Consider the following 17,014-nt stretch of genomic DNA (forward strand, 5'->3'; position numbering starts at 1 on the left):
AGGCATTTTTAATGGAGGTAGCTAGATATTGAATTTACTTGCCCAACAGCCAAGCTGGACTTATTATAGCTCTAAGGATACAACTCTGTCTTCTTATCATAAAGGACAATGCTTGATGTGACCCTAAATTTAATAAGACAAAATTTAGGCTTGTATAGGCTAATATCTACTATAGCTACGAAAAAAATAGCTTTCATTAAACAGAGCAATGTTACTTTGCCTCTGGAGAATTTTCTAAACAACAGACTGTTTTTTTTTTTTTTTTAATCCAGTATATATTTTTTTAAATTAATAAATAACTAAGTTTCTATTTTAAAATAATAAATTAGTGTGCATTTGATCATATAACATTTGAAGTAGAAACAGCTCCTCATTGCTAATGATAAAAATAGACAATATTCTTACGACTGCAGCTGACACACTAGAATTGGGACAGTATCTTTTGTGCTTCTGAACAAAAATGGGAAGTTTTGAACTCAGAAATAACTTGCAAATCTCAAAGACAAAAACAGGTTGAAAAATACAAAGTTCTGTATGATGGCCAATTTAAAAGCAGAAACCAATTTCCCAGGGCAGTATACTGAGATATAAAGTTTAAAAAACCAAGTGCATCGACTTTAGGATTACAGCAGCAGCTGGCAGTGAAGAAAGCAGCGGCTTTAACAACATCCACAGCCTTGGAATGTAACAATTTGAATAGCAGGCACACTTACATAAGGCACAAACTGTTATTTGTTCAGTTTTCAGTTATGATTTTTATGCTTCTAAGCATGCTTTGAAGTTATGCTTTTAAGTATGTCCTAAAAATGGAGAGGGGAAAAAGAAGGGGATAAACCTCATCTGAAGCATCTTATTTTAAAAAATTTTGAGCCCACCAGAAGTAAATTGGTATGGACAGATCTTGCAACTTGCCTGGGTAACTTCCATGCCAGAATTGCACAGATTGATGCGAGTGGGACAAGAATTTCTGGGTGACCTTTAGAGACAAAACAAGGGCAACACTTTTGCTGGTTGCAAAGAGGCCTGACCCAGTAGTGACCTTGTACAGCACTCAGTGGATTCTTACCGACACCTGGCTGCTTCAAAGCCCTCACACTGAAGTGAAGTTGCTCGGGCAGGGAGAGGCTGTGAGGGCAGAGGCTGGACCAAGGTGGGGCTGAAGAGAAGCTGGCAGGGGAGCAGCCCCAGGAAGGTAGAGGCACGGAACTGTCAGGAAGCTTCAGGGCAGAAGGGGAGGTGGCTAAAGGGTGTATCAACTACTCTGACAACCTGGGCTAACAATAGGAGCTCAGGACATGCATCACTACCTCTATACAAGAGCATTCTCATAATTTTATTTAAATTATATGATCAGAAGTACCTAATGTAGTTTGGGACACAATTTTTCTTCTTAGCTGAAGTATATTTATTAAATTATACTTGATATGAGATGGGTTTTATTGTTTTTCTGATGCTGCCAAATTTCATCTGTAAATATTTAGGAATAAATATCAAACATCTTTTCAATTAAAATAAACACAAAAAAGTTGCATTATGTGAACATTTTGCTAAAATAACTCAGCCTTTGTGGGAAAACCTTTGCTGGACAACATTTAATTTTATTTGTATGCCCTCATTAACATAATAAGTATGTGTTTGAATACAATTATATCCAGCTGTGTTTTCTTTTTGTGTTGTTTTTTTAACTGTACTACCATAGTTCAAACAGTGAGATGCCTGTCAGAGTGCTCTGCTGCAAGAATCCCATTTAGTGTGTGGTATATAATTTGCATACTAATACTGTAAATAATTTTCAAACGGATTTCCTGGAAGACTTGAGAAGTCTTCTATATGTGTAAATAGAGTGCTTGTTTCTTTCAGGAGTAATGTTCTGTGTGAAAACAATTTTCCCCCAACACACACAGAGGAAAGCCTTGTGACCTTCTTGAAATTATCATAGAGCAAGATCATAATCAGGGTAGAATCTGGTCCTCATCAATTTTTAAATATCTGTGTGAAAATCTGTCATACATTCACTAAGTTTTTTTCATCCATCTATTAGCATGTACTTATCTCAAAGTACAAATGCCCTCGTATTAATCAAAGGACAGGTCAGTCCAGTCGTGATAAATTCACTGTTGATATAAATGGATACAGATAAATAATATAAAATAACCCCACATATAGATAAATTTCAATCACATATAATATAAAAGAACCCCACATATACAGAACCTCACAGATAGAGAAATTTCAATTCCTACTTCAATTATTGGATAACAAGGTTAATATGAATCCCAAGCAGCAGCACTTTCTACTGATGCTGTCTAGGTGGATGCACACTAGGCTTCTGCTAAGAAACACCAAAGAAGAAAGAAGCCTTGTCTGTAAGCAGAGGAGGAACCAGAACATACATGCCTTGATCTGGCTATCACCAGCATTTGAAGCAGCCATCTGAGAGGATGTTGAGTTAAAAAAAATCCACTTTATATTAATGTTCTATCCCTGATAACTGTGGCAACAGTGAATATATTATTTAAGCCCTTCTAATAGTGCTAGTGTATTAATTTTAGGAAACCAGTAACAACTCTTTGGAAGAATTAATTATTTACAGAATATGGCATGCCTGAACCACGGTATATTTCCATCCAAGCAGCACAGGGTATGGAGTATTTATAGTCTGCTTGCTGTACAAAGTTGCACACTCCAAGTACCCTTTTTATTGCCTGGCCATATAGTCCAAATCAACAGCTGTTAATGCCTTTTTTGTATAAAAACCTCTTTGCTATGATGTAATTCTAGAAAGTGCAGAATGCTCAATAGAGAGTAAATTAATATTTATAATTAGGTCAGCTGAAGTTTTGATGTCTTTTTTATCTTTCACAAAGAAGACAGCAATTTAACTGTGAATCTACTTAAGCCAAAATAACCAGAAGTTTTCATGTATGTGAGACAAATATACCCTGCATGTGGGAGGGAATAAGCTCGTGCTTTCTGATAGGCTGGGGACTGTCTGTCTGGATTGCTGCTCTGTAGGAAATGATCTGAAGGAGAAGCTGAACATGAGTCAGCAGTATCTCTTTGCAGCAATGCAGACAAACCACATCCCCAGCTGCACGAGCAGCAGCTTAGCCAGCAGGCAAAGTGCTTATTTCTTTCTACTCAGCATCAAAAGGAAACTTCTGGGACACCAAGACTACTTTTGAGCCCCACAAACAACACAAGAGATATATTTCAAATGGCAAAATCCAGTGGAGGAACAGACTTTTTTATGCTTGCAAAAGGGAAGAGCTAACTGCTGCCTTTTGTGCCTACAGGGGGGCTTAGAGAGATGAACCTTTTCCAAAGGTGCACTCTGGAAGGACAGGAGACAGTAATCTGAAATTGCAGTAAAGGAATTTCCAGTCAGCTGTAAAGAAATATACTTCACAATAAAATTAAGAGAGGCTGTGGAATGTCTGTCCTTGGTGATTTTCAAAGCTTGTTTAACCCAAGTGCCTGGACAATCTTATTCACCTTAGAAGTCAGCACTGGTTTGACCAGGAATTTGAACTAGAAGACCTCCAGAGGTCCCTCTCAGCCTACACTTCTGTGGTACAGCCTACTCTTCACAAACTGAAGGGAGTGAAATTCAAAGAATCCACTTTACAGAACACTCCAATCAAGTATTCACATTGGTGTGAAACTCATCTCTCTGCCTTCCCCACCCCACAGCAGCAGAGTGGGAACAAGACTGGTATTTGCTTCCTTACTGCTGCCCCTGCCTTGCAGCAGCCTGTGCTGCACTCCCAACCCATACAAACAAACCTCAGCTTGATTTAAGGAAATGTAATTGCTCTTTAGCTAAAAATACATAGGTGCTATTTAAAATAATTACCTCATTTCAATATGCACACCCATAAATTCAGAGTTCATTAAAGCAGTAAATATTTAGGTAGATTGATTCACATACCTTAGGCACTTTCATTACATTTCAGTGTCAGTATACTGTGAAATAGATATTTTTATTTGTTTTGCAGGCATAGGCTAACTTGTTAAGTGTAATTGCAAAATACCAAGTTTTAAGATCTCCAGGCTTCAGAATTTACAAACTTTAAATTTAAATTATGGACCTGGGTACAAACATGACAGATTGTCTCTCTCACCAGAAAAGATAAAAGTCAGACGCACAAACATAAAGGAAAAGCAGAGATTTAAATCTTTCTTTAACATTATCTAAAATAGAAGATTATCACAAAGGAGTAAGCTTAAAATTTGAACTTTTCTGAGTGTCAAATTTTAGAGTTGGATTCTGCAACAACCTATTCTGCTATTTCTGTCATTGGTGCTATTCCTGTCCTTTTTCTGGGAGTCTTCTAACCCTCAACAGTAACTATTCATATCACTTTCTGAAGTAGAGAAAAGAAGCTAATTAGGCAGTGAGTGATAAGCAGAACAGCAGAGTTCATTTTTATTTGTAGGTTTTCGACTCCAGTTTACTTGTGCAGCTATCTGAACAGTGCATAGTTAAAAATCAAGGGGAGAAGGTTATATAAAAGAAATGGAAGATTACCAAATAAAGGAATGAGGGGGAAAAAATATCAGTGGCATTCAGCTGGAAAAAAATGAGTTACTAGCTGGAAAAATACCCAATTCGACTCTGGTAATGTGGGGAAGACTGTTTTTTCTCATGCATAGGCTAGTATCAAAGGAGACATTAAAATCCTATATTGAGTAAGTTGTCAGTAATGGCTAAAACTGAGGCTCTCATAAAGAAAAGCACAGGCTACATTCTCCTGCACTGCACCAATTTTTCATTTCACTGAGATGGAAGTTATTCGAGTGTGCAGAACCCACTAAGGCTTACAAGGAAAAGCTGAGGTTTAGGTAATGGTTGTCACTGTATGCTGGGATTTTACCTCATTTTACACACTTCAGGGTCAACAAATAAAGGGTCTTTTCCAGTGGAAGAGCTGCACTGTTAAAAATTTTGCTGGTGCAATAGAAAGTCTCAGAGGAACATTCCAAACATAATGAGTACAAGTGGCCAGGTCTTTTTACAGGATTTGGAAAAATGGCTGTTATCTTAAGGCCGAGTCAAAGGAAATTTAGCAAAATTGCAAATTCGGATAAAAATTTCAGAAAACTCACCTTTTAAAAAATGTAGCTCACTTTATAATTAGAAATCAATAAACCTCAACTAAGTGATGGAAAAAATAATCCCTGGAGCCGTATCTGCCAGCACCTGCAAATCCGTAGGACTGTGCACTGATAGTGCTGCCAGAGGAGGTCTCACCAGCCCCCGTTATAGCATCCAAGGCAGCAAAGACAAACCAGGGATCACAGGGACTGGGCTACAGGAACCACTTCCTTTTGGTTAGAAAAAGATACTGTTACATAAAACTGCAGAACCTAATCAGGGGTTAATTTGCAATCAGCTAGGTGTATCTAATCTGAAACACTTTTATGATCCTCCCTAAAAGTGTATGTTTTAGTTACTATTCCCATTTGGTTCAGCAGTTCTGTGAAAATAACTCTGAGAAATCACATGTGTGAGCACTAGGACTTGACAACACCTCTAGCAACAAGATCCCAGTAAATCAGCAGATGTCTGAAGAAAGGGAAAATATTATTCTGAGTTTAAGTATTATGACACAGGTGGTAGATTTTTTTTCCACTACGCAGCATAATCCCATAACTACAAACTCTAAACTAAATTGTATGGGTCTAGCTACTTAATGATTGTATTATATAATGTTATAGTACTTAGGGTTTCATACACACATATAGTAGTGTGTAAATTATCTTATTACATGATACTTGTAGTAGTACCATAGTCCAAGCTTCTGCACAGTTAATTTTAGCACAACTATCTCTCTGGAACATGCCCTTTTGATTCAGTTGTGTGACTGACAAACAAGCAGTCTGACTGGACTTCCAACATCTGCTATTTTATCACAGTGCTTTTGTGGAGCTCCCACTTGCATCATAGCTCTAATGAGAAGCAAACTCAGAGATTATTATTTGGAATACAGTCCAACAGCCACAGTAACCACAAATGTAAATTGTAATAAGTATGTAAGTTTGATGACTACTTTGGAAAGAGCTCCTATCAAGACTTCACCTCTACAGTTCCAGACCAAGCTTCTCAAATCAGCTCATGATGTTACTAGCTTTCCTACAGATTCATGACTGTTAGAAATTACTTCCTCTCAGAATTATAGCTATATCTTTCAATTACCACCTATGAAACATAATTTTTAGGAAGCAAATCCCAAGACTGTTCTCAAGTATAGATTCTGTACAAGCATGATTCATATTTTATTTCTAGATGCCTCATAAATTTGCCAGATAATCAGGGTGAAGTTATTAGAACCTCCTTGTCCTACTAACTCATTAGATATTTTCAATACCTATAGTCTTTTCATTATGTATGTGTTATACTTACAAACACTATCTTTTTTGGACTCAGGATAGGATAAATAGTTGCAATGTATGGATTCAGTATGACACTAAAGTAAGTGAATACAACTTGGAACTGGACTTGCATAGAATAACCTCAAATCTGTTCATATTTCTTAATACAAATCTATTTATAAAACATGCAAAACATCTGTTGATATGCTGCAAATACACCTGAAAATAGTGATCTACAGTCAAGTAGGATAATGGAAATAAATTGTACACAGCTTAACTGCTAAAACAAGCTATCAGCTGGCTTTTAATTAAGTAAATAAAAGCTTTTCATTTTTTCTTATTCATTTCGTAGACTGATGTTTCAGGCCACAGAATGTTGAATGTAAAATCTTATTGAGCTTCTTCCTTCAAAGGAAGGGATTGTCTTAATTCATAAGAATTAATAAAACCTTTGTTAGGATTAAGTGTTCTCTTCCATTGAAGGTTTTAGTAGAGAATTATGCAGATAGCATAGAATGAATTTAAATGTGCAATACTTGTCCTCAATAGCTAATTTCATTTTGACTCATTAAAGAACGGAGATAAATAAAAAAAAAGTAACAGTCTTATTTGTTAAACTAAAATGAATGAGCAATAAAACTTACTGTGTCATACACTAGAAATATACTGATGGAGAAATAATGAATTTTTGCATTTATGCATAAGTTAAACATACTGTAGAGGGCCCCACATGGAGAATCTTGCCATTGGACCAATTAGTAAAATCAATACATCCTTTATTAAAGGATTGATTTGCAGATCACTGACTACTACCAAAATAACAGTAATTCCACTGTTTTTCTGCAACTGACCTAATCAAAACACTGAAAGGTGTGCAATTAATGGATAAAAGTTCAACTATGCGCTCTTTCTCTTATTTGGACAAGATAAATGAGGTTCAAACACAATCAGATAAAGAAGAGACATTTGATCAATCAGTTTGATCAAACTTTAATTATGTTTGCAGCAAGGTAAAACTCAGATGATTTTCAAACTAAGAGATGTGAAGTCTCACTTAGTAAAGACTTTAGGACCATTTAAAATTTCAAGGATTCTTAGCATCTTTCCGAAATAAAGAAACCTACACTGCACCAATTTCCACTTTATGCTTATTTGTCGTCTCAAACTAGAGTTCAGATATTTTCCCTGAGTAGCATCAGACACACGAGGAATCCCACTGGCGGTGCAAATGGAAGATCTGCTTGAAATAGGAGAGAGACTCAGAGAAATTTTCAAGGAATGTAATACTAATTAATGAAACCATAAAATGTAACCACAGGAGATAAAACATCTTGAACCATCACAGTTATCCTCATATTCTCACACACTTGGTTGTTTAAGGATGTTGTTGAAAGCTCAGCTTTCACCTTAAAGGGAACATGATTTGATAATTTTTTTCAAAAAAACATTAGCAAATGTGTGTGTGTCACAGAATTACATATTATGAAAAATGCATAAGAAAAGGATGTTAAAATTTAATTCTTGAGACAGGTTATATGAAATGAAACAAGAAGCTGTGCCCAAGAAAATATTCCTGCACTGAAGTTCTATGCTTAATTATTTTTGCAAGTTGATTAAATTTCTAATTAGTTTTAATTTATGATATAGCATTTCAGGTTTGTCGTGACTGGTTTTCAGAACCAGAAATTGTTGCACAGAAATTAGATCCATTGTATTTATTCAAATGGTGTTTCAGTAGGATTAATTTTACTTAAGGCTGTATTAAAATGATTTTTGTGTATGTGAAGATTCCAGTATTGCACAAGGAAACTTGTTAAATTTTTCCATTTTCTTTCCCCTTTGCTAAGTACTTAGATTCAATATTGCTTTCTCAATAGTTTTTTTACCACAAAAGGCAGGAAGCTGCTGTTTTACAGATTCCATACACAAGAAATTGAGGTTATTCACTTGAAAATAAGTGGCAACAGAAAAGTCTAACACATCTCTGAAAAAGCTGATGGCAAATACAGGTGACATTTAGAAACTGATTATATGCCTTTTGACTTATACGAAGATCTTTGACAAAATGCTTTGGATTAAAGGAGAAAATTTATTTCCCACAGATGCAAAGATCAGTGTATAAACATTGCACTTAGAATTCCTTATACTTACTTCTTCAGGTCACTTTCCTAGTTTCACAGAGAACTGGGTCTTACTCAAAACCATATTGTCATATCATTTTTCTTGGTGTCCTTCCACCATCTCATCAATTAACTATCTCACAGCTTGTTACCTCTCAATTTTAACTTCCAAAAATTCGTTTTGTTGCACTCTTGCAAGAAACTTGACTTCTTTTTCCCCATCTGCCCCACCTTTTCTCAAGTATTAGACTAAATAAAAATGCTAAATAATGTGAGTACAAAATCTTCTACAAAGATCTTAGATAGCAGGCCAGCTAGAGGGCTTATAAATTAGTGCCTCCATTACATGCAAATATGGATCATAAACATTACAACCATTTTTTGAAGTTAAAGCATTTAACTTGGTTTTTGTTTCCTTACCAGAAGGGCAATTATCTGAGAATGACAACTCCTGGTTTGGCTGCATTCCCTGTCTCCTGTAGAGGTAACTCCCTTGTAAGGATATATGGTCAAACAGGTGCAAAAGAAGACATGAAAACTATATGTGTATATATCACTAGAGAAGTTGGATAGCATGATTCACATTTGCTTTCTGAAGACATCTATATATTTTTTGAAAATATTATGAAAAAGCAGAGTTCTCTGGCTCTGCAAGTGACTGGCCCAGAGAAGTCTAGCACTGAGTGTGAAATGCAGGCATGCACTATCCTATCCAAGGTAAATGCACTGTTTTGACAACTGTCTGAGGCTGATCTTGAAGGACAGAATGAAATAATTATTAAAATACAGAAGAACCCACTGCCTGGCTCTCAACTCCTGGTAATGTTACCTGCCAGGTCAGGTGTCAAGGGTCATGTTCAGACCACTAAAAACACAATTTAAAAAAAAAGAGAAAATTAAATTAATGGACATAGAGTCTCATTAAGAGAGAGAGAAGCAAAAAGTGTGGGATATGTGACAAATTATAAAATATTTGAAGAACACTGTTTTCCTAGTTTGGTGCTAGGAAGCAATGGCAAGGAGCATGCAAATCCAGACATATTCGCCCCAGATACTTCTCTGTCCTGTATTAAATCACACAAAATACTGTTATTGTTTTTCATAAAATCACAGAATCACCTAGGTTGGAATAGACCTTGAAGGTCATTAAGTCTGACCCTTATCAATATTTTATATCCATTTTTTCCCAGAGAACCAAAATAATCACCATAATCGAGCAAAACAGTAACAGCAATGGGAATAGAAGTCCTGTGGATTGGGTTTAACCAAGTTAAAAATGGCAGAATAAAAGAACTGGCTCACACTTTGACTCATATTCGTGCTTTATCAGATCACACTATGACTAAACCACAGTCAGTGTTTAAACTTTGAAGAGGCGCACATGACAATGCAATTTTCTAGCACATCTGTTGTGTATTTCACATCTTCATTTTAAAAACAACTGCACAGAAACCTGCTAAGTGTGACTGTAATACAACCAACACAGACTGATGGCAAAGGCATTGGACAAAAAGAAATGCTTTTTCAAGTTTTCACAGTTACAAAGTACACAGGTGACTTTCAAAGAAAAGGATACTTCCCCCACTATCTTCTGAATTAATGTGAATCTCAGCAAGTATCCAAAAGGATTTTTTTATTATGGCCATATTATTTCATTAATATATAACTCAGGAAGAAAAATGAATAATTTATAGCAGCAAGACATCAGCTATCTTACTTGTTACCTAAAAGAGTTAATTTTAGAGTGAGCCACAGCTACTTTGCTCTGACTGTATTTAGTGTGGGTTTGAGAATGCTTTAGAGCATTTACTGCTTTAGTACCTGTTTGTCCCTTTTTAACAAGTGTAAGCTTATGGAGTTTAAAAAGAGATAATAATTCAGAAAAGATGAAACAAGTTCTCTTTGAAAGACTTTAATAAGGAGCATGACATTTCTTTTAGAGAAAAAGCGGCTTCTCAATTTCTTTCTTCTTGAAGTAACTCACTTCCCCAATTTAGCCTGATTTGTTATTGTTTCTGACTAACACCTTAATCCTCCTAACCAATTTTTTACCTATTTCCACACTGTTATCAACAGAAGTTTCAAAATTATGAAAATAATACATTTTCTAGGTAGGTGAAAAGAAGAGAAAGATTTTCAAGATGTGTTTACTCTGCCATCAACAAGAGAAATGCGTCACTTTTGTGAATAATACTAATCTCAGACCTATGCCAGATACTGGCTCTACCTTGGAAATAACAACATGGACTTTCTCCTAGGATTGCAAGGGACTTTATACAGCGCTCCCTGACACAAATTTCCATGTTTTTACTATGGCTGGTATCTGAACTAGTAAAACTAAATATGGTTTGGGATATCCTTGCTGGCTGCAGTTATCTACAGCTGAAGCTCAGCCATACTCTTTTTAACTGCAAGCTAAGATCTTTCTGCATAAAGCAGAAATTGGGATTTACAGAAATGACCAAGATTGCACTCCCACATACATACCCTGAAATACACATAACAACCTCCACTCCTCCCCCCCCCAAAAAAACCAAACCACAACACCCCCACAGGGAAACAGCAATTACATAAACATTGGAATGGAAACTAAACAGTGAGATAACAAAGCTGTTCTCTTAACTGTCTCTCAGAAGAAAATTGAGCAGTAGATGATTATTTGAATAAACCTTTCCAAATCCAATTTCTCTAGCTTGTCTCCAAGCATCATCTCAGTCTGAAGACCCAGGAAAAATTATGGACCAGCAAATCCAAAGTAACAGTCATAATGACTTTCAAGAATTTGTCTGTCCCTCAGACTGTGGCATAAATCTTCTAGAAATTCTGCAATCACCTACAGGCTTGCCTTTGACTTGGACCTATGAAACAGTGCTGTTTTTTGAGGCAAATCCTTTTCACATGTCAAACCTTGGCTAATTTTCCCTTTTAAACCTATGAGTCATGGTGACATTTCTGATACCTAATCATCCTCTTTTTCTGCATCACCATTCCCCTGGCTCCAGTGCCATACAGCTGTTCTCATGTCTCCCATTCCCGTAGTGCACTGCTGCACTGTCCTTTAGGAATGATGCCTTGCTTCCCTCTTCTACTCCTTTCATCAACTCAAAGTTGAAATACAATTCAAATTTAATATTCATAGTTTATGCTTTTCATGTAAATCTTCTGTATCAGTACTGTATCTGGGTAGGTAACCAACATAGCAATAAAGCCACTAAGGACCAGGATGCCTGCAAGAAAACCCCCAAAAAGTATTTATTTACTCACCTTCAACCCACCAACCAAACAAAAATAATAAAACATTCGATCCTCAAAACTTGTTTTCAGTAAAAAAAAATTACATTTGAGTGGATTTTGAACTATGTTGTTACTGCCCCTAGCCTCTGAACTTTTATCAAAAGGTGAAACACTGTACATAAAAATAAGCTTTATATTATACACAGATTCTTATCCAAAGATCACCTTAAAAAACTGTTAAAAAAATTTAGTTCTCCAGAGTTGCAGTAGCATTTCTGTAATTTTTTGGGAGGCCTTTTGGGGGCTTGAAAATCCATTACAAATTGAAACTAGCTCTAGCATCACCCTCCTCTTTTCAGTCTTTTTGTGTTTTATCTTTTGTTCTTTTCAAAAGAAGCTTCTGGATTTTACTGTGACAGTAAATTTATAATGGTGTTTTTAAAAATAATATTATTTCACTGACTCTTGAGAGGAGCAGTTTAACCAAAGTATGAACCCCTCCATTCATCTATTTATTTATATCTTCTAAAGCCAGGAGCCTACATTGCTGACTGTAAGCCAGTTTTTTGCCCCTGATATTTCCTAGGTATGTTTACAGCCAGATTAAAAACATCTGCTGGACCAGGCAGATTTATCCACAGTTCAGCCAAAGCTCTTAATCAGATTCAATTTCCTCTTGTCCTGGTCCCTTTTACTCCCTTGAAGCTTCAACAATGCATCTCTTCCAAACCTGAAAATAACATCTCATTCTCACATTCAAAACCTTTAGATCCATTTCTGCAGCAAATAAAAAAGCTCTCTTCACCTTCACAGGTCTCAGGTCCACAGATACTTCGTGTTTATTCCCTATGTAGCTCCAACCTACATCAGATGGAAAATCACTTTCTGTTCTCCTTCCTTGTTTTATGTCAGTGATTAGACAATAATATCCCAGTCTTTTTGAATCTATTTCCTGTGGCTGGAATTTTTCACATCAAGTTATTTTTGCTATCTGACATTATAAATCCTACCTAAAAATCCATTTCTTCTATGACCACTTCACTTCCGCAGTTGCAAATGTAAGCTGACCATGATCAATTTATTATTTTTTATTTAAACTTTCTCATTGCATTCTATTCTTCCATACGTGTCATCACCTAATTTTACTTCCCCCACTAAAAGTAGCTTTCCCCAGTGTCAGAGCAAAAGATATAGTTCATATATGATCTCATTGGTAATGATACCAAACTGCATAAACAGGAAAGGAAAGCTCAACTCTAGGTAAGGCAAACCAATATTGCCCTGTAGTAAAGAAAAAAAAAAAAAAAAAAAAAAGTACAGTTTAATTGGAATTATTGAAATAATTGACATTCTTTTTCACAATTTTAGCACTCAAGTATAGTTGAGTATTTAAGAAACTTTCTTTTTTAAACCTCTGTTTCAGATGGACTTTGACAAAGAACTCAGACAAATCTTGTTTAGACAGTGACTCCCACAGCTCAAAGCCAATATTTAATCTTTATGTATTTCAAAAATAGCTTGGCAGCATAACTGGAATGAAGTTAAAAGGCTTAGCAAGCAAAAAAGCAGACTAGAAAAGAAAAATAGTCAGACTTATTTAAGAGTATTTTTAGTTATGCTGATAATTTTGGTTGTGTGACTCATACCCAGGAAACCTTTGAGATGATAATAGTCAAAGACAGGTACTTTTTGATTCAAGAAACCAGGCACAACACATCTATTCACTGAAAATTGTGAGCTGGATGCAGACACACCTGAAGTCTGCAATACCAGATTCATATAAACTCAAGATCCTTAAAAGAGGGAGGCAAGCCCCAACCCCTCACCCTGCTGCTGTTTCACTTGTGCCCAGGCCACCCCAAAGCTGCAGAGAAGGTGACATTTCAGCAGCCCTGCTCACAGACCCCGTGGCCCCAGCAGCACTCACCACCGGACGGTGCACATCCCAAAATGCTCGCTCCTGACTGTCGAGAATCTTCCTCTCTATCTTGTCTCTCTTCTTGTCAACCCTGGCAATGTCATAGGACATTTAAAAGAAACAGTGTCAAAGACTGACATTTTTAAACATAAAATATGTCCAACCACTTCCCCCTCCCCCCTCAAAAAATCATTTGAAATGAAAACTGCTCATCTCCAAAGGAACTTACTTTGCTTGTGCTTCAGCTTGCATAAAAATAAACTCCCATTTCCGAGCAAAAGCTCGCTGTAGCCTGGCCAAACTCTCCTGCAAATACATCACAATTTTAGTGGGTTAGCTTACTCCTTAATAGGTTCTGACTTTATCTGTCCCTCCTCTCCTCACCTCCCCCTCAGCAAAACGTAATACAAGTCATGATATCTGTGTCAGTGTAAATGGACCTTACTTATCTGATACAAAGTTTGTTCTTGCCACCCAATGAGATGGTATACTTTTGAAGGCCTCAACTATTTTAGTTTTGAAACTCTGATAAAAAGGGTAGATGCATCCTTCAGCAGAACATGGGATTTCTGAAACGTTTGTATATACTGTGTGCTACCTAAGCAATTTTGAAATAGTACAAAGAAACATCCTTGTTTTGAAAGTATGTAACAATGAGAGATAATGGCAGCTATGTCCTTTTGGATGATCCAAATGACAATTCTTCATCAGTCATCCATGCAAATGGTTTCCACTGGACAGTGTTGGCTGCCATTTTTGGTAGTATAGTCAAACCTCCACAGCTATCCTCATTTTTAAAAGTACAGACTATAGTTCTTCAATACTGTACAGGAAATGTATCTATTCTGTAGCCTACTAATAATAACAGGAAGAAGAATTATAAAATCATTGCAAAATTCTTTCTTCCATTGATGACGGAACATTTTCACAGTCTCCAACAGAGCTTTCTAAATCTCTTCCCAGCTTAAACAGCATGTATGCAGTCTTCTTAACAAAAGTGTTATTTTGACTATATTTCTATGCATTGCAAACATATCTCTGTACCATAATCACTGAGAATGAACACTACAGAAAGAGAAGAGCAGACTTTCTAGAGATCTTTTCAATACCAGAAAAGGCTCTTATGGATTGTACATTGAAGCAGAGTTTTCTAAGGCGTGTGAGTATAAAATTATGCATGTCCCACAGCGCAGTACACTGAAAAACAAGCTTGTGCCAAAAGAAGCAATGCAGTGTGTCAGCATGGTGCTGTGGCTGGAGTGTCTGGTGTTTTGAGAGGCCAGGCTGACTATCCTGCTATCAGGTCACCGCAGAACAGCTGGACAGCTTTCAGCCCAGAGACAGGGCTGTTCATGAATTTTGTGTTGACAGATTCATGAAAAATTCAGGAATTTTTGGGGGTAGAGTTGGAATTCGAGCCATCTCTCTCCTTATTTAATGCTATCCTCATCAGCTAATCCAACTCTCCCTTTTTCAAGCTCTTCCTGGCCCCAATTATCTTACCTTGCCCAAGGCACAGCACAGCTGTCAGGGAGTAGGAATGCCTCTAGTCTGAGCCTCTTTGCCTCTCATCTAGCTGATGGGAAAAGGCTCAAGTGTCAGCATCCCTTATAAAGAATGAGATTCACATTTCTACATCTATCGAGAGCTTTTGGAAATGTTGTCAGGGATCCTTTGTTCAAACCTTAGATGCTGTAGAGAACAACTGCTTCCAAACACTCGTGGTGCAGCTGGGATTTGTGAAGTTATTTGTGATTCTGGCATGGGGATCTGAGCAGAGTATGATTACAGATGGACTGTATTCTCAACATTTGTCCAGTTAGCCTTCATTATCATCTCTTAAATGGTGTTTGAGAGATGATAGTGAAGGCTAACTGGACAAGCTTCTTCCAGCTTGTTAGACCCACAAGCTGGAAGAACTGGATAACTAATAGATTTTCACACATAATGCCCATAGTTCTCACGCTTCACATTATTTCACAGGCTCATCAGGCCCAGCAGAAAAATTTACTTTTTCCCAGGTACTTACAGCTTCATAGTCTGCTAGTTCTAGCCTTGCTTTGTTTTGCATTGTCCGCTTGCAGAGGTAAACAGCTGGAACAGAATAAAATAAACAGAATTTGCTACTATCTCACAAACATGGCAGATGAGAAATTAAAGCTTCATGTGTGGCTTAAGGCTAGCTTTTTTGTTTGATTTCTCCCTTTGTTCTAGAAAGCTTTAAATATGGGATCAAGGCTACCAGGATTGTAACTGAAATGATGGATCAGATACATAGGTTCATTAAATAATAATAAAATCTGCTTTATGCAACAGACATCATGTGCAAAATTCATGAGATACTTGAGGTCAGGGTTTTTTAATGGCCAGGGAACTAGCACATTAAAGAAAAATGGCAAAGACATTTTTCAAACTGTCTGTGTATAAATCATAATGCATAAGAGTTTCAGCAGGAGCTGCTGCTGTATTAGTTAAACAGGATTGTAAGAACACAAATACATGGTTTTATTTATTTTGAGTCTATATTTAGAAAACACAAACTTTCAACCTAAGAAGATTTTAGCTAAAAAATAATTCTAGATAAAACTCATGTCTCATACAGATTAGTCTGCTATAACCAATACTTAAACTAGAAAATAATGTGAGACCAAAAAATGAAAAAAAAGCATCATCTGCTACATATGAGAAAAAATATTCTTTCATTTATTTTCTAAATCCAAAAATCCTTCAGAAGACCTGTCCTTCCTCCACTTCATTTAGACAGAATGCAGAATCTTTATTAATAAAATGGTAAAGTACATTTTCAATAGACCTTATTTAGCAGCAAATACTTTCCAAAAAACTCTGAATATTTTACAGATTCCCCCACCAGTGAGACAATGAGTGCAGTACAATTCCTAATCGGAATTGTATCCTAATTCCTATCCACTTCATTACTTCAGAGCACTGCTCATGTGAGATGGATGAATCTTTTGATCAGATTAGGTGATAAAACCTTAACTTATCTCCACAATCAGCAAAAAGAGCCCATAGTCGCTGGTTGTGCTTAGGAATGTTCCTACTGCCAGCTGGTCTAGTACAGAAGCAAAGACTCTCTGGGAAATAACTTCACACAGGAACTTAATTCTTCCTAACTAGGAAGAAGGATGTGCTCATCTTACATGTAGGTTTGAATATTAAGTTAGTCAACCCAAATATAATTTAAGATGCCATGGAAATATTTATTCCTGACAAGACACCTGCAAATGCATGCAAACCCACTGCAGTGAATGCTCTTTTAGTTGAATTGATTACAAGCACTTCTACCTGCAGTTAAAGGTGTTACTTGATGTAAAATGAGTTATATTTTAATGCAATTTTTGTCTTT

The 17,014-nt window shown here is 36.5% G+C and overlaps 1 protein-coding gene across 6 annotated transcripts in view; it reads right to left on the reverse strand.

Annotated features, from left to right (window-relative positions):
• Positions 1 to 17,014, reverse strand: part of RGS7 (regulator of G protein signaling 7) — a 228,877-nt gene that overhangs the window by 43,959 nt on the left and 167,904 nt on the right. For all 6 annotated transcript variants that reach the window (XM_058021436.1, XM_058021431.1, XM_058021432.1 and 3 more), the window contains 3 exons: positions 15,677 to 15,741; positions 13,877 to 13,953; positions 13,657 to 13,738 (listed from right to left, as the gene is read on the reverse strand). In XM_058021436.1, the coding sequence (XP_057877419.1) occupies positions 13,657 to 13,738; positions 13,877 to 13,953; positions 15,677 to 15,741 (224 nt within the window). The remainder of the gene's footprint in view (positions 1 to 13,656; positions 13,739 to 13,876; positions 13,954 to 15,676; positions 15,742 to 17,014) is intronic.

Source organism: Melospiza georgiana, chromosome 3 (assembly GCF_028018845.1).
Source record: "Melospiza georgiana isolate bMelGeo1 chromosome 3, bMelGeo1.pri, whole genome shotgun sequence".
Classification (NCBI taxonomy): domain Eukaryota; kingdom Metazoa; phylum Chordata; class Aves; order Passeriformes; family Passerellidae; genus Melospiza; species Melospiza georgiana.